The sequence below is a fragment of the Microchirus variegatus genome (genome assembly GCF_963457635.1).
Source record: "Microchirus variegatus genome assembly, chromosome: 7".
In the NCBI taxonomy this organism is placed as follows: Eukaryota; Metazoa; Chordata; class Actinopteri; order Pleuronectiformes; family Soleidae; genus Microchirus; species Microchirus variegatus.
The window spans coordinates 3,841,427-3,867,297 of NC_139808.1; the positions used below are offsets into that span (position 1 = coordinate 3,841,427).

Sequence of the window (25,871 nt, forward strand, 5' to 3'; positions counted from 1 at the left end):
AAAAAAATTGTCAGATTTTGGACGAAATAGTGTAGTATGACATTGAGGTCAATGACATAGTAAAGTTTGACTTTTTGGTCACATTTTGGGCTAAAAAAATAATTCAGATTTTGGACGACATAGTATAGTATGACGTTTTTGTCAAATTTTGGACCAAAAGCTTTTTTTTCAAAAAAATTGTCCGATTTTGGACGAAATAGTCTAGTATGACATTGAGGTCGACGACATAGTATAGTATGACGTTTTGGTCACATTTTGGGCTAAAAAAAATTTAAAAAAAATAATTCAGATTTTGGACGACATAGTGTAGTATGACGTTTTTGTCAAATTTTGGACCAAAAGTTTTTTTTTCAAAAAAATTGTCAGATTTTGGACGAAATAGTGTAGTATGACATTGAGGTCAATGACATAGTAAAGTATGACTTTTTGGTCACATTTTGGGCTAAAAAAATAATTCAGATTTTGGACGACATAGTATAGTATGACGTTTTTGTCAAATTTTGGACCAAAAGTTTTTTTTCAAAAAAATGGTCAGGTTTTGGACAAAATATTGTAGTATGACATTGCAGTCGACGACATTGTATAGTATGAGGTTTTGGTCACATTTTGGGCTAAAAAAATAATAAAAAAAAATAATTCAGATTTTGGACGACATAGTATAGTATGACGTTTTTGTCAAATTTTGGACCAAAAGTATTTTTTCAAAAAAATGGTCAGATTTTGGACGAAATAGTCTAGTATGACATTGAGGTCGACGACATAGTATAGTATGACTTTTTGGTCACATTTTGGGCTAAAAAAATAATTAAAAAAAATAATTCAGATTTTGGACGACATAGTATAGTATGACGTTTTTGTCAAATTTTGGACCAAAAGTTTTTTTTCAAAAAAATGGTCCGATTTTGGACGAAATTGTCTAGTATGACATTGAGGTCTACGACATAGTATAGTATGACGTTTTGGTCACAGTTTGGGCTAAAAAAATAATTTAAAAAAAGAATTCAGATTTTGGACGACATAGTATAGTATGACGTTTTTGTCAAATTTTGGACCAAAAGTTTTTTTTCAAAAAAATGGTCAGATTTTGGACGAAATAGTCTAGTATGACATTGAGGTCGACGACATAGTATAGTATGACTTTTTGGTCACATTTTGGGCTAAAAAAATAATTTAAAAAAATAATTCAGATTTTGGACGACATAGTATAGTATGACGTTTTTGTCAAATTTTGGACCAAAAGTTTTTTTTCAAAAAAATGGTCAGGTTTTGGACAAAATAGTGTAGTATGACATTGCAGTCGACGACATAGTATAGTATGACGTTTTGGTCACATTTTGGACCAAAAGTATTTTTTTCAAAAAAATGGTCAGATTTTGGACGAAATAGTCTAGTATGACATTGAGGTTGACGACATAGTATAGTATGACTTTTTGGTCACATTTTGGGCTAAAAAAATAATTTAAAAAAATTATTCAGATTTTGGACGACATAGTATAGTATGACGTTTTGGTCACATTTTGGACCAAAAGTATTTTTTCAAAAAAATGGTCAGATTTTGGACGAAATAGTCTAGTATGACATTGAGGTCGACAACATAGTATAGTATGACTTTTTGGTCACATTTTGGGCTAAAAAACAAATTAAAAAAAATAATTCAGATTTTGGACGACATAGTATAGTATGATGTTTTTGTCAAATTTTGGACCAAAAGTTTTTTTTCAAAAAAATGGTCAGATTTTGGACGAAATAGTCTAGTATGACATTGAGGTCGACGACATAGTATAGTATGACTTTTTGGTCACATTTTGGGCTAAAAAAAAAATAAAAAAAAATAATTCAGATTTTGGACGACATAGTATAGTATGACGTTTTTGTCAAATTTTGGACCAAAAGCTTTTTTTTCAAAAAAATGGTCCGATTTTGGACGAAATTGTCTAGTATGACATTGAGGTCTACGACATAGTATAGTATGACGTTTTGGTCACAGTTTGGGCTAAAAAAATAATTCAGATTTTGGACGACATAGTATAGTATGACGTTTTTGTCAAATTTTGGACCAAAAGTATTTTTTCAAAAAAGTTGTCAGATTTTGGACGAAATTGTCTAGTATGACATTGAGGTCGACGACATAGTATAGTATGACTTTTTGGTCACATTTTGGGCTAAAAAAATAATTAAAAAAAATAATTCAGATTTTGGATGACATAGTATAGTATGACGTTTTTGTCAAATTTTGGACCAAAAGTTTTTTTTCAAAAAAATGGTCAGGTTTTGGACAAAATAGTGTAGTATGACATTGCAGTCGACGACATAGTATAGTATGACGTTTTTGTCACATTTTGGACCAAAAGATTTTTTTCAAAAAGATTGTCAGATTTTGGACGAAATTGTCTAGTATGAAATTGAGCTCGACGACATAGTATAGTATGACTTTTTGGTCACATTCAGGGCAAAAAAAAAATAATTAAAAAAAATAATTCAGATTTTGGACGACATAGTATAGTATGACGTTTTTATCAAATTTTGGACCAAAAGTATTTTTTCAAAAAAGTTGTCAGATTTTGGACGAAATTGTCTAGTATGACATTGAGGTCGACGACATAGTATAGTATGACTATTTGGTCTCATTTTGGGCTAAAAAAATAATTCAGATTTTGGACGACATAGTATAGTATGACGTTTTTGTCAAATTTTGGACCAAAAGCTTTTTTTTCAAAAAAATTGTCCGATTTTGGACGAAATAGTCTAGTATGACATTGAGGTCGACGACATAGTATAGTATGACGTTTTGGTCACATTTTGGGCTAAAAAAAATTTTAAAAAAATAATTCAGATTTTGGACGACATAGTGTAGTATGACGTTTTTGTCAAATTTTGGACCAAAAGTTTTTTTTTCAAAAAAATTGTCAGATTTTGGACGAAATAGTGTAGTATGACATTGAGGTCAATGACATAGTAAAGTTTGACTTTTTGGTCACATTTTGGGCTAAAAAAATAATTCAGATTTTGGACGACATAGTATAGTATGACGTTTTTGTCAAATTTTGGACCAAAAGCTTTTTTTTCAAAAAAATTGTCCGATTTTGGACGAAATAGTCTAGTATGACATTGAGGTCGACGACATAGTATAGTATGACGTTTTGGTCACATTTTGGGCTAAAAAAAATTTAAAAAAAATAATTCAGATTTTGGACGACATAGTGTAGTATGACGTTTTTGTCAAATTTTGGACCAAAAGTTTTTTTTTCAAAAAAATTGTCAGATTTTGGACGAAATAGTGTAGTATGACATTGAGGTCAATGACATAGTAAAGTATGACTTTTTGGTCACATTTTGGGCTAAAAAAATAATTCAGATTTTGGACGACATAGTATAGTATGACGTTTTTGTCAAATTTTGGACCAAAAGTTTTTTTTCAAAAAAATGGTCAGGTTTTGGACAAAATATTGTAGTATGACATTGCAGTCGACGACATTGTATAGTATGAGGTTTTGGTCACATTTTGGGCTAAAAAAATAATAAAAAAAAATAATTCAGATTTTGGACGACATAGTATAGTATGACATTTTTGTCAAATTTTGGACCAAAAGTATTTTTTCAAAAAAATGGTCAGATTTTGGACGAAATAGTCTAGTATGACATTGAGGTCGACGACATAGTATAGTATGACTTTTTGGTCACATTTTGGGCTAAAAAAATAATTAAAAAAAATAATTCAGATTTTGGACGACATAGTATAGTATGACGTTTTTGTCAAATTTTGGACCAAAAGTTTTTTTTCAAAAAAATGGTCCGATTTTGGACGAAATTGTCTAGTATGAAATTGAGGTCTACGACATAGTATAGTATGACGTTTTGGTCACAGTTTGGGCTAAAAAAATAATTTAAAAAAAGAATTCAGATTTTGGACGACATAGTATAGTATGACGTTTTTGTCAAATTTTGGACCAAAAGTTTTTTTTCAAAAAAATGGTCAGATTTTGGACGAAATAGTCTAGTATGACATTGAGGTCGACGACATAGTATAGTATGACTTTTTGGTCACATTTTGGGCTAAAAAAATAATTTAAAAAAATAATTCAGATTTTGGACGACATAGTATAGTATGACGTTTTTGTCAAATTTTGGACCAAAAGTTTTTTTTCAAAAAAATGGTCAGGTTTTGGACAAAATAGTGTAGTATGACATTGCAGTCGACGACATAGTATAGTATGACGTTTTGGTCACATTTTGGACCAAAAGTATTTTTTTCAAAAAAATGGTCAGATTTTGGACGAAATAGTCTAGTATGACATTGAGGTTGACGACATAGTATAGTATGACTTTTTGGTCACATTTTGGGCTAAAAAAATAATTTAAAAAAATTATTCAGATTTTGGACGACATAGTATAGTATGACGTTTTGGTCACATTTTGGACCAAAAGTATTTTTTCAAAAAAATGGTCAGATTTTGGACGAAATAGTCTAGTATGACATTGAGGTCGACAACATAGTATAGTATGACTTTTTGGTCACATTTTGGGCTAAAAAACAAATTAAAAAAAATAATTCAGATTTTGGACGACATAGTATAGTATGATGTTTTTGTCAAATTTTGGACCAAAAGTTTTTTTTCAAAAAAATGGTCAGATTTTGGACGAAATAGTCTAGTATGACATTGAGGTCGACGACATAGTATAGTATGACTTTTTGGTCACATTTTGGGCTAAAAAAAAAATAAAAAAAAATAATTCAGATTTTGGACGACATAGTATAGTATGACGTTTTTGTCAAATTTTGGACCAAAAGCTTTTTTTTCAAAAAAATGGTCCGATTTTGGACGAAATTGTCTAGTATGACATTGAGGTCTACGACATAGTATAGTATGACGTTTTGGTCACATTTTGGGCTAAAAAAATAATTTAAAAAAATAATTCAGATTTTGGACGACATAGTATAGTATGACGTTTTTGTCAAATTTTGGACCAAAAGTATTTTTTCAAAAAAGTTGTCAGATTTTGGACGAAATTGTCTAGTATGACATTGAGGTCGACGACATAGTATAGTATGACTTTTTGGTCACATTTTGGGCTAAAAAAATAATTAAAAAAAATAATTCAGATTTTGGACGACATAGTATAGTATGACGTTTTTGTCAAATTTTGGACCAAAAGTTTTTTTTCAAAAAAATGGTCAGGTTTTGGACAACATAGTGTAGTATGACATTGCAGTCGACGACATAGTATAGTATGACGTTTTTGTCACATTTTGGACCAAAAGTTTTTTTTCAAAAAGATTGTCAGATTTTGGACGAAATTGTCTAGTATGAAATTGAGCTCGACGACATAGTATAGTATGACTTTTTGGTCACATTCAGGGCAAAAAAAAAATAATTAAAAAAAATAATTCAGATTTTGGACGACATAGTATAGTATGACGTTTTTATCAAATTTTGGACCAAAAGTATTTTTTCAAAAAAGTTGTCAGATTTTGGACGAAATTGTCTAGTATGACATTGAGGTCGACGACATAGTATAGTATGACTATTTGGTCTCATTTTGGGCTAAAAAAATAATTCAGATTTTGGACGACATAGTATAGTATGACGTTTTTGTCAAATTTTGGACCAAAAGCTTTTTTTTCAAAAAAATTGTCCGATTTTGGACGAAATAGTCTAGTATGACATTGAGGTCGACGACATAGTATAGTATGACGTTTTGGTCACATTTTGGGCTAAAAAAAATTTTAAAAAAATAATTCAGATTTTGGACGACATAGTGTAGTATGACGTTTTTGTCAAATTTTGGACCAAAAGTTTTTTTTTCAAAAAAATTGTCAGATTTTGGACGAAATAGTGTAGTATGACATTGAGGTCAATGACATAGTAAAGTTTGACTTTTTGGTCACATTTTGGGCTAAAAAAATAATTCAGATTTTGGACGACATAGTATAGTATGACGTTTTTGTCAAATTTTGGACCAAAAGCTTTTTTTTCAAAAAAATTGTCCGATTTTGGACGAAATAGTCTAGTATGACATTGAGGTCGACGACATAGTATAGTATGACGTTTTGGTCACATTTTGGGCTAAAAAAAATTTAAAAAAAATAATTCAGATTTTGGACGACATAGTGTAGTATGACGTTTTTGTCAAATTTTGGACCAAAAGTTTTTTTTTCAAAAAAATTGTCAGATTTTGGACGAAATAGTGTAGTATGACATTGAGGTCAATGACATAGTAAAGTATGACTTTTTGGTCACATTTTGGGCTAAAAAAATAATTCAGATTTTGGACGACATAGTATAGTATGACGTTTTTGTCAAATTTTGGACCAAAAGTTTTTTTTCAAAAAAATGGTCAGGTTTTGGACAAAATATTGTAGTATGACATTGCAGTCGACGACATTGTATAGTATGAGGTTTTGGTCACATTTTGGGCTAAAAAAATAATAAAAAAAAATAATTCAGATTTTGGACGACATAGTATAGTATGACGTTTTTGTCAAATTTTGGACCAAAAGTATTTTTTCAAAAAAATGGTCAGATTTTGGACGAAATAGTCTAGTATGACATTGAGGTCGACGACATAGTATAGTATGACTTTTTGGTCACATTTTGGGCTAAAACAATAATTAAAAAAAATAATTCAGATTTTGGACGACATAGTATAGTATGACGTTTTTGTCAAATTTTGGACCAAAAGTTTTTTTTCAAAAAAATGGTCCGATTTTGGACGAAATTGTCTAGTATGACATTGAGGTCTACGACATAGTATAGTATGACGTTTTGGTCACAGTTTGGGCTAAAAAAATAATTTAAAAAAAGAATTCAGATTTTGGACGACATAGTATAGTATGACGTTTTTGTCAAATTTTGGACCAAAAGTTTTTTTTCAAAAAAATGGTCAGATTTTGGACGAAATAGTCTAGTATGACATTGAGGTCGACGACATAGTATAGTATGACTTTTTGGTCACATTTTGGGCTAAAAAAATAATTTAAAAAAATAATTCAGATTTTGGACGACATAGTATAGTATGACGTTTTTGTCAAATTTTGGACCAAAAGTTTTTTTTCAAAAAAATGGTCAGGTTTTGGACAAAATAGTGTAGTATGACATTGCAGTCGACGACATAGTATAGTATGACGTTTTGGTCACATTTTGGACCAAAAGTATTTTTTTCAAAAAAATGGTCAGATTTTGGACGAAATAGTCTAGTATGACATTGAGGTTGACGACATAGTATAGTATGACTTTTTGGTCACATTTTGGGCTAAAAAAATAATTTAAAAAAATTATTCAGATTTTGGACGACATAGTATAGTATGACGTTTTGGTCACATTTTGGACCAAAAGTATTTTTTCAAAAAAATGGTCAGATTTTGGACGAAATAGTCTAGTATGACATTGAGGTCGACAACATAGTATAGTATGACTTTTTGGTCACATTTTGGGCTAAAAAACAAATTAAAAAAAATAATTCAGATTTTGGACGACATAGTATAGTATGATGTTTTTGTCAAATTTTGGACCAAAAGTTTTTTTTCAAAAAAATGGTCAGATTTTGGACGAAATAGTCTAGTATGACATTGAGGTCGACGACATAGTATAGTATGACTTTTTGGTCACATTTTGGGCTAAAAAAAAAATTAAAAAAAATAATTCAGATTTTGGACGACATAGTATAGTATGACGTTTTTGTCAAATTTTGGACCAAAAGCTTTTTTTTCAAAAAAATGGTCCGATTTTGGACGAAATTGTCTAGTATGACATTGAGGTCTACGACATAGTATAGTATGACGTTTTGGTCACAGTTTGGGCTAAAAAAATAATTCAGATTTTGGACGACATAGTATAGTATGACGTTTTTGTCAAATTTTGGACCAAAAGTATTTTTTCAAAAAAATGGTCAGATTTTGGACGAAATAGTCTAGTATGACATTGAGGTCGACAACATAGTATAGTATGACTTTTTGGTCACATTTTGGGCTAAAAAACAAATTAAAAAAAATAATTCAGATTTTGGACGACATAGTATAGTATGATGTTTTTGTCAAATTTTGGACCAAAAGTAATTTTTTCAAAAAAATGGTCAGATTTTGGACGAAATAGTCTAGTATGACATTGAGGTCGACGACATAGTATAGTATGACTTTTTGGTCACATTCAGGGCTAAAAAAATAATTAAAAAAAATAATTCAGATTTTGGACGACATAGTATAGTATGACGTTTTTGTCAAATTTTGGACCAAAAGTTTTTTTTCAAAAAAATGGTCAGGTTTTGGACAAAATAGTGTAGTATGACATTGCAGTCGACGACATAGTATAGTATGACGTTTTTGTCACATTTTGGACCAAAAGTTTTTTTTCAAAAAGATTGTCAGATTTTGGACGAAATTGTCTAGTATGAAATTGAGCTCGACGACATAGTATAGTATGACTTTTTGGTCACATTCAGGGCAAAAAAAAAATAATTAAAAAAAATAATTCAGATTTTGGACGACATAGTATAGTATGACGTTTTTATCAAATTTTGGACCAAAAGTATTTTTTCAAAAAAGTTGTCAGATTTTGGACGAAATTGTCTAGTATGACATTGAGGTCGACGACATAGTATAGTATGACTATTTGGTCTCATTTTGGGCTAAAAAAATAATTCAGATTTTGGACGACATAGTATAGTATGACGTTTTTGTCAAATTTTGGACCAAAAGCTTTTTTTTCAAAAAAATTGTCCGATTTTGGACGAAATAGTCTAGTATGACATTGAGGTCGACGACATAGTATAGTATGACGTTTTGGTCACATTTTGGGCTAAAAAAAATTTTAAAAAAATAATTCAGATTTTGGACGACATAGTGTAGTATGACGTTTTTGTCAAATTTTGGACCAAAAGTTTTTTTTTCAAAAAAATTGTCAGATTTTGGACGAAATAGTGTAGTATGACATTGAGGTCAATGACATAGTAAAGTTTGACTTTTTGGTCACATTTTGGGCTAAAAAAATAATTCAGATTTTGGACGACATAGTATAGTATGACGTTTTTGTCAAATTTTGGACCAAAAGCTTTTTTTTCAAAAAAATTGTCCGATTTTGGACGAAATAGTCTAGTATGACATTGAGGTCGACGACATAGTATAGTATGACGTTTTGGTCACATTTTGGGCTAAAAAAAATTTAAAAAAAATAATTCAGATTTTGGACGACATAGTGTAGTATGACGTTTTTGTCAAATTTTGGACCAAAAGTTTTTTTTTCAAAAAAATTGTCAGATTTTGGACGAAATAGTGTAGTATGACATTGAGGTCAATGACATAGTAAAGTATGACTTTTTGGTCACATTTTGGGCTAAAAAAATAATTCAGATTTTGGACGACATAGTATAGTATGACGTTTTTGTCAAATTTTGGACCAAAAGTTTTTTTTCAAAAAAATGGTCAGGTTTTGGACAAAATATTGTAGTATGACATTGCAGTCGACGACATTGTATAGTATGACGTTTTGGTCACATTTTGGGCTAAAAAAATAATAAAAAAAAATAATTCAGATTTTGGACGACATAGTATAGTATGACGTTTTTGTCAAATTTTGGACCAAAAGTATTTTTTCAAAAAAATGGTCAGATTTTGGACGAAATAGTCTAGTATGACATTGAGGTCGACGACATAGTATAGTATGACTTTTTGGTCACATTTTGGGCTAAAAAAATAATTTAAAAAAATAATTCAGATTTTGGACGACATAGTATAGTATGACGTTTTTGTCAAATTTTGGACCAAAAGTATTTTTTCAAAAAAGTTGTCAGATTTAGGACGAAATTGTCTAGTATGACATTGAGGTCTACGACATAGTATAGTATGACGTTTTGGTCACAGTTTGGGCTAAAAAAATAATTTAAAAAAAGAATTCAGATTTTGGACGACATAGTATAGTATGACGTTTTTGTCAAATTTTGGACCAAAAGTTTTTTTTCAAAAAAATGGTCAGATTTTGGACGAAATAGTCTAGTATGACATTGAGGTCGACGACATAGTATAGTATGACTTTTTGGTCACATTTTGGGCTAAAAAAATAATTTAAAAAAATAATTCAGATTTTGGACGACATAGTATAGTATGACGTTTTTGTCAAATTTTGGACCAAAAGTTTTTTTTCAAAAAAATGGTCAGGTTTTGGACAAAATAGTGTAGTATGACATTGCAGTCGACGACATAGTATAGTATGACGTTTTGGTCACATTTTGGACCAAAAGTATTTTTTTCAAAAAAATGGTCAGATTTTGGACGAAATAGTCTAGTATGACATTGAGGTTGACGACATAGTATAGTATGACTTTTTGGTCACATTTTGGGCTAAAAAAATAATTTAAAAAAATTATTCAGATTTTGGACGACATAGTATAGTATGACGTTTTTGTCAAATTTTGGACCAAAAGTTTTTTTTCAAAAAAATGGTCAGGTTTTGGACAAAATAGTGTAGTATGACATTGCAGTCGACGACATAGTATAGTATGACGTTTTGGTCACATTTTGGACCAAAAGTATTTTTTTCAAAAAAATGGTCAGATTTTGGACGAAATAGTCTAGTATGACATTGAGGTTGACGACATAGTATAGTATGACTTTTTGGTCACATTTTGGGCTAAAAAAATAATTTAAAAAAATTATTCAGATTTTGGACGACATAGTATAGTATGACGTTTTTGTCAAATTTTGGACCAAAAGTTTTTTTTCAAAAAAATGGTCAGGTTTTGGACAAAATAGTGTAGTATGACATTGCAGTCGACGACATAGTATAGTATGACGTTTTTGTCACATTTTGGACCAAAAGTTTTTTTTCAAAAAGATTGTCAGATTTTGGACGAAATTGTCTAGTATGAAATTGAGCTCGACGACATAGTATAGTATGACTTTTTGGTCACATTCAGGGCAAAAAAAAAATAATTAAAAAAAATAATTCAGATTTTGGACGACATAGTATAGTATGACGTTTTTATCAAATTTTGGACCAAAAGTATTTTTTCAAAAAAGTTGTCAGATTTTGGACGAAATTGTCTAGTATGACATTGAGGTCGACGACATAGTATAGTATGACTATTTGGTCTCATTTTGGGCTAAAAAAATAATTCAGATTTTGGACGACATAGTATAGTATGACGTTTTTGTCAAATTTTGGACCAAAAGCTTTTTTTTCAAAAAAATTGTCCGATTTTGGACGAAATAGTCTAGTATGACATTGAGGTCGACGACATAGTATAGTATGACGTTTTGGTCACATTTTGGGCTAAAAAAAATTTTAAAAAAATAATTCAGATTTTGGACGACATAGTGTAGTATGACGTTTTTGTCAAATTTTGGACCAAAAGTTTTTTTTTCAAAAAAATTGTCAGATTTTGGACGAAATAGTGTAGTATGACATTGAGGTCAATGACATTGTAAAGTTTGACTTTTTGGTCACATTTTGGGCTAAAAAAATAATAAAAAAAAATAATTCAGATTTTGGACGACATAGTATAGTATGACGTTTTTGTCAAATTTTGGACCAAAAGTATTTTTTCAAAAAAATGGTCAGATTTTGGACGAAATAGTCTAGTATGACATTGAGGTCGACGACATAGTATAGTATGACTTTTTGGTCACATTTTGGGCTAAAACAATAATTAAAAAAAATAATTCAGATTTTGGACGACATAGTATAGTATGACGTTTTTGTCAAATTTTGGACCAAAAGTTTTTTTTCAAAAAAATGGTCCGATTTTGGACGAAATTGTCTAGTATGACATTGAGGTCTACGACATAGTATAGTATGACGTTTTGGTCACAGTTTGGGCTAAAAAAATAATTTAAAAAAAGAATTCAGATTTTGGACGACATAGTATAGTATGACGTTTTTGTCAAATTTTGGACCAAAAGTTTTTTTTCAAAAAAATGGTCAGATTTTGGACGAAATAGTCTAGTATGACATTGAGGTCGACGACATAGTATAGTATGACTTTTTGGTCACATTTTGGGCTAAAAAAATAATTTAAAAAAATAATTCAGATTTTGGACGACATAGTATAGTATGACGTTTTTGTCAAATTTTGGACCAAAAGTTTTTTTTCAAAAAAATGGTCAGGTTTTGGACAAAATAGTGTAGTATGACATTGCAGTCGACGACATAGTATAGTATGACGTTTTGGTCACATTTTGGACCAAAAGTATTTTTTTCAAAAAAATGGTCAGATTTTGGACGAAATAGTCTAGTATGACATTGAGGTTGACGACATAGTATAGTATGACTTTTTGGTCACATTTTGGGCTAAAAAAATAATTTAAAAAAATTATTCAGATTTTGGACGACATAGTATAGTATGACGTTTTGGTCACATTTTGGACCAAAAGTATTTTTTCAAAAAAATGGTCAGATTTTGGACGAAATAGTCTAGTATGACATTGAGGTCGACAACATAGTATAGTATGACTTTTTGGTCACATTTTGGGCTAAAAAACAAATTAAAAAAAATAATTCAGATTTTGGACGACATAGTATAGTATGATGTTTTTGTCAAATTTTGGACCAAAAGTTTTTTTTCAAAAAAATGGTCAGATTTTGGACGAAATAGTCTAGTATGACATTGAGGTCGACGACATAGTATAGTATGACTTTTTGGTCACATTTTGGGCTAAAAAAAAAATTAAAAAAAATAATTCAGATTTTGGACGACATAGTATAGTATGACGTTTTTGTCAAATTTTGGACCAAAAGCTTTTTTTTCAAAAAAATGGTCCGATTTTGGACGAAATTGTCTAGTATGACATTGAGGTCTACGACATAGTATAGTATGACGTTTTGGTCACAGTTTGGGCTAAAAAAATAATTCAGATTTTGGACGACATAGTATAGTATGACGTTTTTGTCAAATTTTGGACCAAAAGTATTTTTTCAAAAAAATGGTCAGATTTTGGACGAAATAGTCTAGTATGACATTGAGGTCGACAACATAGTATAGTATGACTTTTTGGTCACATTTTGGGCTAAAAAACAAATTAAAAAAAATAATTCAGATTTTGGACGACATAGTATAGTATGATGTTTTTGTCAAATTTTGGACCAAAAGTAATTTTTTCAAAAAAATGGTCAGATTTTGGACGAAATAGTCTAGTATGACATTGAGGTCGACGACATAGTATAGTATGACTTTTTGGTCACATTCAGGGCTAAAAAAATAATTAAAAAAAATAATTCAGATTTTGGACGACATAGTATAGTATGACGTTTTTGTCAAATTTTGGACCAAAAGTTTTTTTTCAAAAAAATGGTCAGGTTTTGGACAAAATAGTGTAGTATGACATTGCAGTCGACGACATAGTATAGTATGACGTTTTTGTCACATTTTGGACCAAAAGTTTTTTTTCAAAAAGATTGTCAGATTTTGGACGAAATTGTCTAGTATGAAATTGAGCTCGACGACATAGTATAGTATGACTTTTTGGTCACATTCAGGGCAAAAAAAAAATAATTAAAAAAAATAATTCAGATTTTGGACGACATAGTATAGTATGACGTTTTTATCAAATTTTGGACCAAAAGTATTTTTTCAAAAAAGTTGTCAGATTTTGGACGAAATTGTCTAGTATGACATTGAGGTCGACGACATAGTATAGTATGACTATTTGGTCTCATTTTGGGCTAAAAAAATAATTCAGATTTTGGACGACATAGTGTAGTATGACGTTTTTGTCAAATTTTGGACCAAAAGTTTTTTTTTCAAAAAAATTGTCAGATTTTGGACGAAATAGTGTAGTATGACATTGAGGTCAATGACATAGTAAAGTTTGACTTTTTGGTCACATTTTGGGCTAAAAAAATAATTCAGATTTTGGACGACATAGTATAGTATGACGTTTTTGTCAAATTTTGGACCAAAAGCTTTTTTTTCAAAAAAATTGTCCGATTTTGGACGAAATAGTCTAGTATGACATTGAGGTCGACGACATAGTATAGTATGACGTTTTGGTCACATTTTGGGCTAAAAAAAATTTAAAAAAAATAATTCAGATTTTGGACGACATAGTGTAGTATGACGTTTTTGTCAAATTTTGGACCAAAAGTTTTTTTTTCAAAAAAATTGTCAGATTTTGGACGAAATAGTGTAGTATGACATTGAGGTCAATGACATAGTAAAGTATGACTTTTTGGTCACATTTTGGGCTAAAAAAATAATTCAGATTTTGGACGACATAGTATAGTATGACGTTTTTGTCAAATTTTGGACCAAAAGTTTTTTTTCAAAAAAATGGTCAGGTTTTGGACAAAATATTGTAGTATGACATTGCAGTCGACGACATTGTATAGTATGACGTTTTGGTCACATTTTGGGCTAAAAAAATAATAAAAAAAAATAATTCAGATTTTGGACGACATAGTATAGTATGACGTTTTTGTCAAATTTTGGACCAAAAGTATTTTTTCAAAAAAATGGTCAGATTTTGGACGAAATAGTCTAGTATGACATTGAGGTCGACGACATAGTATAGTATGACTTTTTGGTCACATTTTGGGCTAAAAAAATAATTTAAAAAAATAATTCAGATTTTGGACGACATAGTATAGTATGACGTTTTTGTCAAATTTTGGACCAAAAGTATTTTTTCAAAAAAGTTGTCAGATTTAGGACGAAATTGTCTAGTATGACATTGAGGTCTACGACATAGTATAGTATGACGTTTTGGTCACAGTTTGGGCTAAAAAAATAATTTAAAAAAAGAATTCAGATTTTGGACGACATAGTATAGTATGACGTTTTTGTCAAATTTTGGACCAAAAGTTTTTTTTCAAAAAAATGGTCAGATTTTGGACGAAATAGTCTAGTATGACATTGAGGTCGACGACATAGTATAGTATGACTTTTTGGTCACATTTTGGGCTAAAAAAATAATTTAAAAAAATAATTCAGATTTTGGACGACATAGTATAGTATGACGTTTTTGTCAAATTTTGGACCAAAAGTTTTTTTTCAAAAAAATGGTCAGGTTTTGGACAAAATAGTGTAGTATGACATTGCAGTCGACGACATAGTATAGTATGACGTTTTGGTCACATTTTGGACCAAAAGTATTTTTTTCAAAAAAATGGTCAGATTTTGGACGAAATAGTCTAGTATGACATTGAGGTTGACGACATAGTATAGTATGACTTTTTGGTCACATTTTGGGCTAAAAAAATAATTTAAAAAAATTATTCAGATTTTGGACGACATAGTATAGTATGACGTTTTTGTCAAATTTTGGACCAAAAGTTTTTTTTCAAAAAAATGGTCAGGTTTTGGACAAAATAGTGTAGTATGACATTGCAGTCGACGACATAGTATAGTATGACGTTTTGGTCACATTTTGGACCAAAAGTATTTTTTTCAAAAAAATGGTCAGATTTTGGACGAAATAGTCTAGTATGACATTGAGGTTGACGACATAGTATAGTATGACTTTTTGGTCACATTTTGGGCTAAAAAAATAATTTAAAAAAATTATTCAGATTTTGGACGACATAGTATAGTATGACGTTTTTGTCAAATTTTGGACCAAAAGTTTTTTTTCAAAAAAATGGTCAGGTTTTGGACAAAATAGTGTAGTATGACATTGCAGTCGACGACATAGTATAGTATGACGTTTTTGTCACATTTTGGACCAAAAGTTTTTTTTCAAAAAGATTGTCAGATTTTGGACGAAATTGTCTAGTATGAAATTGAGCTCGACGACATAGTATAGTATGACTTTTTGGTCACATTCAGGGCAAAAAAAAAATAATTAAAAAAAATAATTCAGATTTTGGACGACATAGTATAGTATGACGTTTTTATCAAATTTTGGACCAAAAGTATTTTTTCAAAAAAGTTGTCAGATTTTGGACGAAATTGTCTAGTATGACATTGAGGTCGACGACATAGTATAGTATGACTATTTGGTCTCATTTTGGGCTAAAAAAATAATTCAGATTTTGGACGACATAGTATAGTATGACGTTTTTGTCAAATTTTGGACCAAAAGCTTTTTTTTCAAAAAAATTGTCCGATTTTGGACGAAATAGTCTAGTATGACATTGAGGTCGACGACATAGTATAGTATGACGTTTTGGTCACATTTTGGGCTAAAAAAAATTTTAAAAAAATAATTCAGATTTTGGACGACATAGTGTAGTATGACGTTTTTGTCAAATTTTGGACCAAAAGTTTTTTTTTCAAAAAAATTGTCAGATTTTGGACGAAATAGTGTAGTATGACATTGAGGTCAATGACATAGTAAAGTTTGACTTTTTGGTCACATTTTGGGCTAAAAAAATAATTCAGATTTTGGACGACATAGTATAGTATGACGTTTTTGTCAAATTTTGGACCAAAAGCTTTTTTTTCAAAAAAATTGTCCGATTTTGGACGAAATAGTCTAGTATGACATTGAGGTCGACGACATAGTATAGTATGACGTTTTGGTCACATTTTGGGCTAAAAAAAATTTAAAAAAAATAATTCAGATTTTGGACGACATAGTGTAGTATGACGTTTTTGTCAAATTTTGGACCAAAAGTTTTTTTTTCAAAAAAATTGTCAGATTTTGGACGAAATAGTGTAGTATGACATTGAGGTCAATGACATAGTAAAGTATGACTTTTTGGTCACATTTTGGGCTAAAAAAATAATTCAGATTTTGGACGACATAGTATAGTATGACGTTTTTGTCAAATTTTGGACCAAAAGTTTTTTTTCAAAAAAATGGTCAGGTTTTGGACAAAATATTGTAGTATGACATTGCAGTCGACGACATTGTATAGTATGACGTTTTGGTCACATTTTGGGCTAAAAAAATAATAAAAAAAAATAATTCAGATTTTGGACGACATAGTATAGTATGACGTTTTTGTCAAATTTTGGACCAAAAGTATTTTTTCAAAAAAATGGTCAGATTTTGGACGAAATAGTCTAGTATGACATTGAGGTCGACGACATAGTATAGTATGACGTTTTGGTCACATTTTGGGCTAAAAAAATAATTTAAAAAAATAATTCAGATTTTGGACGACATAGTATAGTATGACGTTTTTGTCAAATTTTGGACCAAAAGTATTTTTTCAAAAAAGTTGTCAGATTTAGGACGAAATTGTCTAGTATGACATTGAGGTCTACGACATAGTATAGTATGACGTTTTGGTCACAGTTTGGGCTAAAAAAATAATTTAAAAAAAGAATTCAGATTTTGGACGACATAGTATAGTATGACGTTTTTGTCAAATTTTGGACCAAAAGTTTTTTTTCAAAAAAATGGTCAGATTTTGGACGAAATAGTCTAGTATGACATTGAGGTCGACGACATAGTATAGTATGACTTTTTGGTCACATTTTGGGCTAAAAAAATAATTTAAAAAAATAATTCAGATTTTGGACGACATAGTATAGTATGACGTTTTTGTCAAATTTTGGACCAAAAGTTTTTTTTCAAAAAAATGGTCAGGTTTTGGACAAAATAGTGTAGTATGACATTGCAGTCGACGACATAGTATAGTATGACGTTTTGGTCACATTTTGGACCAAAAGTATTTTTTTCAAAAAAATGGTCAGATTTTGGACGAAATAGTCTAGTATGACATTGAGGTTGACGACATAGTATAGTATGACTTTTTGGTCACATTTTGGGCTAAAAAAATAATTTAAAAAAATTATTCAGATTTTGGACGACATAGTATAGTATGACGTTTTTGTCAAATTTTGGACCAAAAGTTTTTTTTCAAAAAAATGGTCAGGTTTTGGACAAAATAGTGTAGTATGACATTGCAGTCGACGACATAGTATAGTATGACGTTTTGGTCACATTTTGGACCAAAAGTATTTTTTTCAAAAAAATGGTCAGATTTTGGACGAAATAGTCTAGTATGACATTGAGGTTGACGACATAGTATAGTATGACTTTTTGGTCACATTTTGGGCTAAAAAAATAATTTAAAAAAATTATTCAGATTTTGGACGACATAGTATAGTATGACGTTTTTGTCAAATTTTGGACCAAAAGTTTTTTTTCAAAAAAATGGTCAGGTTTTGGACAAAATAGTGTAGTATGACATTGCAGTCGACGACATAGTATAGTATGACGTTTTGGTCACATTTTGGACCAAAAGTATTTTTTTCAAAAGCATGGTCAGATTTTGGACGAAATAGTGTAGTATGACATTGAGGTCAATGACATAGTATAGTATGACTTTTTGGTCACATTTTGGGCTAAAAAAATAATTCAGATTTTGGACGACATAGTATAGTATGACGTTTTTGTCAAATTTTGGACCAAAAGTATTTTTTCAAAAAAATGGTCAGATTTTGGACGAAATAGTCTAGTATGACATTGAGGTCGACAACATAGTATAGTATGACTTTTTGGTCACATTTTGGGCTAAAAAACAAATTAAAAAAAATAATTCAGATTTTGGACGACATAGTATAGTATGATGTTTTTGTCAAATTTTGGACCAAAAGTTTTTTTTCAAAAAAATGGTCAGATTTTGGACGAAATAGTCTAGTATGACATTGAGGTCGACGACATAGTATAGTATGACTTTTTGGTCACATTTTGGGCTAAAAAAAAAATAAAAAAAAATAATTCAGATTTTGGACGACATAGTATAGTATGACGTTTTTGTCAAATTTTGGACCAAAAGCTTTTTTTTCAAAAAAATGGTCCGATTTTGGACGAAATTGTCTAGTATGACATTGAGGTCTACGACATAGTATAGTATGACGTTTTGGTCACAGTTTGGGCTAAAAAAATAATTCAGATTTTGGACGACATAGTATAGTATGACGTTTTTGTCAAATTTTGGACCAAAAGTATTTTTTCAAAAAAATGGTCAGATTTTGGACGAAATAGTCTAGTATGACATTGAGGTCGACAACATAGTATAGTATGACTTTTTGGTCACATTTTGGGCTAAAAAACAAATTAAAAAAAATAATTCAGATTTTGGACGACATAGTATAGTATAATGTTTTTGTCAAATTTTGGACCAAAAGTAATTTTTTCAAAAAAATGGTCAGATTTTGGACGAAATAGTCTAGTATGACATTGAGGTCGACGACATAGTATAGTATGACTTTTTGGTCACATTCAGGGCTAAAAAAATAATTTAAAAAAATAATTCAGATTTTGGACGACATAGTATAGTATGACGTTTTTGTCAAATTTTGGACCAAAAGTATTTTTTCAAAAAAGTTGTCAGATTTTGGACGAAATTGTCTAGTATGACATTGAGGTCGACGACATAGTATAGTATGACGTTTTGGTCACATTTTGGGCTAAAAAAATAATTCAAAAAAATAATTCAGATTTTGGACGACATAGTATAGTATGACGTTTTTGTCAAATTTTGGACCAAAAGTTTTTTTTCAAAAAAATGGTCAGGTTTTGGACAAAATAGTGTAGTATGACATTGCAGTCGACGACATAGTATAGTATGACGTTTTGGTCACATTTTGGGCTAAAAAAATAATTAAAAAAAATAATTCAGATTTTGGACGACATAGTATAGTATGACGTTTTTGTCAAATTTTGGACCAAAAGTATTTTTTCAAAAAAATTGTCAGATTTTGGACGAAATTGTCTAGTATGACATTGAGGTCGACGACATAGTATAGTATGACTTTTTGGTCACATTTTGGGCTAAAAAAATAATTAAAAAAAATAATTCAGATTTTGGACGACATAGTATAGTATGACGTTTTTGTCAAATTTTGGACCAAAAGTTTTTTTTCAAAAAAATGATCAGGTTTTGGACAAAATATTGTAGTATGACATTGCAGTCGACGACATAGTGTAGTATGACGTTTTGGTCACATTTTGGGCTAAAAAAATAATTAAAAAAAATAATTCAGATTTTGGACGACATAGTATATAGTATGACGTTTTTGTCAAATTTTGGACCAAAAGTTTTTTTTTCAAACAAATTGTCAGATTTTGGACGAAATAGTGTAGTATGACATTGAGGTCAATGACATAGTATAGTGTGACTTTTTGGTCACAATTTGGGCTAAGAAAAAAATAATTTAAAAAAATAATTCAGATTTTGGACGACATAGTATAGTATGACGTTTTTGTCAAATTTTGGACCAAAAGTTTTTTTTCAAAAAAATGGTCAGGTTTTGGACAAAAGAGTGTAGTATGACATTGCAGTCGACAAAATAGTATAGTATGACGTTTTGGTCACATTTTGGGCTAAAAAAATAATAAAAAAAAATAATTCAGATTTTGGACGACATAGTATAGTATGACGTTTTTGTCAAATTTTGGACCAAAAAGTTTTTTTTTCAAAAAAACGGTCAGATTTTGGACGAAATAGTCTAGTATGACATTGAGGTTGACGACATAGTATAGTATGACTTTTTGGTCACATTCAGGGCTAAAAAAATAATTAAAAAAAATAATTCAGATTTTGGACGACATAGTATAGTATGACGTTTTTGTCAAATTTTGGACCAAAAGTATTTTTTCAAAAAAATGGTCAGATTTTGGACGAAATAGTCTAATATGACATTGAGGTCGACAACATAGTATAGTATGACTTTTTGGTCACATTTTGGGCTAAAAAAAGAATTAAAAAAAATAATTCAGATTTTGGACGACATAGTATAGTATGACGTTTTTGTCAAATTTTGGACCAAAAGTATTTTTTCAAAAAAATGGTCCGATTTTGGACAAAATAGTGTAGTATGACATTGAGGTCGACGACATAGTATAGTATGACTTTTTGGTCACATTTTGGGCTAAAAAAAAAATGTACCAAAAAAAATTCCAATTTAAGACGACATAGTATAGTATGACGTTTTTGTCACATTTTGGGCTACAAAAATAATTAAAAAAAATAATTCAGATTTTGGACGACATAGTATAGTATGACGTTTTTGTCAAATTTTGGACCAAAAGTATTTTTTCAAAAAAATTGTCAGATTTTGGACGAAATTGTCTAGTATGACATTGAGGTCGACGACATAGTATAGTATGACTTTTTGGTCACATTTTGGGCTAAAAAAATAATTAAAAAAAATAATTCAGATTTTGGACGACATAGTATAGTATGACGTTTTTGTCAAATTTTGGACCAAAAGTTTTTTTTCAAAAAAATGATCAGGTTTTGGACAAAATATTGTAGTATGACATTGCAGTCGACGACATAGTGTAGTATGACGTTTTGGTCACATTTTGGGCTAAAAAAATAATTAAAAAAAATAATTCAGATTTTGGACGACATAGTATATAGTATGACGTTTTTGTCAAATTTTGGACCAAAAGTTTTTTTTTCAAACAAATTGTCAGATTTTGGACGAAATAGTGTAGTATGACATTGAGGTCAATGACATAGTATAGTGTGACTTTTTGGTCACAATTTGGGCTAAGAAAAAAATAATTTAAAAAAATAATTCAGATTTTGGACGACATAGTATAGTATGACGTTTTTGTCAAATTTTGGACCAAAAGTTTTTTTTCAAAAAAATGGTCAGGTTTTGGACAAAAGAGTGTAGTATGACATTGCAGTCGACAAAATAGTATAGTATGACGTTTTGGTCACATTTTGGGCTAAAAAAATAATAAAAAAAAATAATTCAGATTTTGGACGACATAGTATAGTATGACGTTTTTGTCAAATTTTGGACCAAAAAGTTTTTTTTTCAAAAAAACGGTCAGATTTTGGACGAAATAGTCTAGTATGACATTGAGGTTGACGACATAGTATAGTATGACTTTTTGGTCACATTCAGGGCTAAAAAAATAATTAAAAAAAATAATTCAGATTTTGGACGACATAGTATAGTATGACGTTTTTGTCAAATTTTGGACCAAAAGTATTTTTTCAAAAAAATGGTCAGATTTTGGACGAAATAGTCTAATATGACATTGAGGTCGACAACATAGTATAGTATGACTTTTTGGTCACATTTTGGGCTAAAAAAAGAATTAAAAAAAATAATTCAGATTTTGGACGACATAGTATAGTATGACGTTTTTGTCAAATTTTGGACCAAAAGTATTTTTTCAAAAAAATGGTCCGATTTTGGACAAAATAGTGTAGTATGACATTGAGGTCGACGACATAGTATAGTATGACTTTTTGGTCACATTTTGGGCTAAAAAAAAAATGTACCAAAAAAAATTCCAATTTAAGACGACATAGTATAGTATGACGTTTTTGTCACATTTTGGGCTACAAAAATAATTAAAAAAAATAATTCAGATTTTGGACGACATAGTATAGTATGACGTTTTTGTCAAATTTTGGACCAAAAGTATTTTTTCAAAAAAATTGTCAGATTTTGGACGAAATTGTCTAGTATGACATTGAGGTCGACGACATAGTATAGTATGACTTTTTGGTCACATTTTGGGCTAAAAAAATAATTAAAAAAAATAATTCAGATTTTGGACGACATAGTATAGTATGACGTTTTTGTCAAATTTTGGACCAAAAGTTTTTTTTCAAAAAAATGATCAGGTTTTGGACAAAATATTGTAGTATGACATTGCAGTCGACGACATAGTGTAGTATGACGTTTTGGTCACATTTTGGGCTAAAAAAATAATTAAAAAAAATAATTCAGATTTTGGACGACATAGTATATAGTATGACGTTTTTGTCAAATTTTGGACCAAAAGTTTTTTTTTCAAACAAATTGTCAGATTTTGGACGAAATAGTGTAGTATGACATTGAGGTCAATGACATAGTATAGTATGACTTTTTGGTCACAATTTGGGCTAAGAAAAAAATAATTTAAAAAAATAATTCAGATTTTGGACGACATAGTATAGTATGACGTTTTTGTCAAATTTTGGACCAAAAGTTTTTTTTCAAAAAAATGGTCAGGTTTTGGACAAAAGAGTGTAGTATGACATTGCAGTCGACAAAATAGTATAGTATGACGTTTTGGTCACATTTTGGGCTAAAAAAATAATAAAAAAAAATAATTCAGATTTTGGACGACATAGTATAGTATGACGTTTTTGTCAAATTTTGGACCAAAAAGTTTTTTTTTCAAAAAAACGGTCAGATTTTGGACGAAATAGTCTAGTATGACATTGAGGTTGACGACATAGTATAGTATGACTTTTTGGTCACATTCAGGGCTAAAAAAATAATTAAAAAAAATAATTCAGATTTTGGACGACATAGTATAGTATGACGTTTTTGTCAAATTTTGGACCAAAAGTATTTTTTCAAAAAAATGGTCAGATTTTGGACGAAATAGTCTAATATGACATTGAGGTCGACAACATAGTATAGTATGACTTTTTGGTCACATTTTGGGCTAAAAAAAGAATTAAAAAAAATAATTCAGATTTTGGACGACATAGTATAGTATGACGTTTTTGTCAAATTTTGGACCAAAAGTATTTTTTCAAAAAAATGGTCCGATTTTGGACAAAATAGTGTAGTATGACATTGAGGTCGACGACATAGTATAGTATGACTTTTTGGTCACATTTTGGGCTAAAAAAAAAATGTACCAAAAAAAATTCCAATTTAAGACGACATAGTATAGTATGACGTTTTTGTCAAATTTTGGACCAAAAGTTTTTTTCAAAAAAAATCGTCAGATTTTGGACAGAATAGTGTAGTATGACATTGAGGTCGATGACATAGTATGGTATGAAAAAAAAAAACGTTTTGGTCCAAAATTGGACCAAAAAAACGTTTTGGTCCAAAATTGGACCAAAACTTTTTTTTTCCAAAAGAATTTACACATTTTGGATGACATACTTATCTAGGAAAGACAAAAAGAGTCTTGAGTTTGACACCTGTGACCCTAGAGGCTGAGATGTTGCACTACACATGATTTCTCATGATTTTGTCTCAAATAAATGTGAACCAAAAGCACCAACAGGACTTTTTTTTGTCTCCCTCTTCCACCCCAGGTTCTTCCAAAGTTGTCGTCCTCCATCACACACGAGGTGGACAGCATCCTGGGGAATAAGCCCTACAGTAAAAAGGACTACCGCTCCTAACAGGCGGCGTGGCCTCGCCCGGGCAGGGGCTGCTACCCCGAGCTGCAGCTGCAGCGCAAACCCCACCTTTGCCTGATCCTCTGTTTTGCTTGAGCTTTTACTAAGCGAGACCCTGGCGCATGAGTCTGGCCACACCAAGGCCACGCAGGGCAACTCTGCTTAGAGTTACAGGGATAAGTTAAGAAAAAAAAAGGAGGAGATTAACAAAAAAAAAACGCAGTCACCTTCACAAGGAAATGAAGGGATTGACAAAGAAAGACAAAAGTGGAAGAGGGATTTGCGCTCATACTTAAACCAGTTATACTTTCAACTCAGCTGAACGTATTTTAAAAACCATAGAGAAAAAGACATTTTTCAAAAAGTCAAAAAAATAATAATAATAAGCACACGCTTGCTTGGCAGCCAGAATTCTCTTTTTATTTTCTTTATTTGCTTTTTATTTGTTTGTTTTCCTTCCAAAAATGAATGCAACTAAAAGGAAGACGATGTTCAAATTGTACGAATATACAAGAACTATACTGTGTTGCACATGTTCCGTTCGTTCCTTGGACGTCGATGTGATTTACAGCCGTTACAGTGTCTCTCAAGGTTTCTCTCAAAGAAAAAAAAAAAACAACTGTGTTTGTGTTGTTGACATTATCAGTGTACGAGTCCTTGAATGTGGGCTTTAACAATCAGCACTTTAGTATTGTCAGTGTAGGAGAGGAGAGGAGAGGAGAGAGGAGAGGAGAGGTGGCTATGACAGTAGTTTCTTCTTAGATTTGCATCTCCCTCCTGATCGTTTCCCTCTCCTCATCCTCGTCTCTGCGTCTTCACTGGCAGCACAGGTTTGTCCAGACTGAAGCTCTGACGAAAACAAAAAGTCCTGTTTAGGACGAGGGGTTTGAAACGACTGCACCTCCGATGACGAGGCTCCTCCTCGTTCTGAGTCGGGCTGAAGAGATAAAGCGATTTATTCACCTCCTCCTCACACTCGGGAGCTGCAGCCATCATAAATCAAACGCAGCGTCCCCGTCTCCCCAAACCCATCACTGTGTTTTGTCCCCAGCCTCCATTCTGTCGCTCAGGCTGAGGAGAAGTTCCTGTACAGGAAGTGATCACCATCATCATCATCATCATCATGGGAGAAAAAAAACCTTCTCTCTCCTTGATCGAAATTCTGTTTTTGTTCAAGTCAAAACAAACGTTTGCCTTATTTCCGGTTGCGTCAGACTGTGCTGTGGCCTCGACCAGACGGAGTTTCCCAGCGAATCAGAATGCGGCAGCAGCTCAGGGAAAAGAGCAGGTTGGTTTTCAGGAGGTTGTTATTAACTTTTTCTTTCACGCGTGGACACTGGGGGGCGAGAGAGGACCAGTGACATATTTATTCGTTTGTGTTTTTTTCCAGCCAAAGATCGTCTTTATTTCTCTCTTTGACGACACACTTTAACTTCCTGCAAAGATCATAGAAAGTCAATCTTCTTTGACGCATGTGCGTTCTACGCCACGTATATCTTTACTCGACTAGTTATGCAGAATGCATAGACACGTACACACGCCGCTGAATGCTTTTAGGAAACTTAAGGGTTTGTTTTAAGCGACGCTCGAAGTGTGACGAAGCAGAATCTGACGCCGCCCGATGATCACTCTTTCTCCTCCGGGTGCTTCTCTTACTGTGATTAAAGCACAAGTGGATAGCATGTGATACAACCTCGAAAGCATGGACTCTCTTCACCTTTAGCAGGACAAGAAAGGTGATCCTGCCCCCCCCCCCCCCCAAACCTCCCCTTTACTTACTTACTTACTAACTAAAGCGTGTAGTTAACAAATCTTTACTAACAGCTGATTTAAAAAGGAAAAAAAAATACACTTAAGTACAGTTAAGGAAATTATCGAAATGAGCAG

At 31.0% G+C, this 25,871-nt stretch overlaps 2 protein-coding genes across 6 annotated transcripts in view; one reads left to right on the forward strand and one right to left on the reverse strand.

Annotated features, from left to right (window-relative positions):
• kcnab2a (potassium voltage-gated channel subfamily A regulatory beta subunit 2a) overlaps positions 1–24,020 on the forward strand; it is a gene marked incomplete at its 5' end in the record, with an annotated part of 88,326 nt that extends 64,306 nt beyond the window's left edge. For all 5 annotated transcript variants that reach the window (XM_083892276.1, XM_083892277.1, XM_083892274.1 and 2 more), the window contains one exon: positions 23,898–24,020. In XM_083892276.1, the coding sequence (XP_083748402.1) occupies positions 23,898–23,987 (90 nt within the window). In that variant the 3' untranslated portion in view covers positions 23,988–24,020. The remainder of the gene's footprint in view (positions 1–23,897) is intronic.
• Positions 24,021–25,141: 1,121 nt separating this feature from the next.
• The window catches only part of megf6b (multiple EGF-like-domains 6b), a gene marked incomplete at its 5' end in the record, with an annotated part of 71,271 nt that continues 70,541 nt past the window's right edge, over positions 25,142–25,871 (reverse strand). The window contains one exon of the mRNA XM_083892599.1: positions 25,142–25,320. The remainder of the gene's footprint in view (positions 25,321–25,871) is intronic.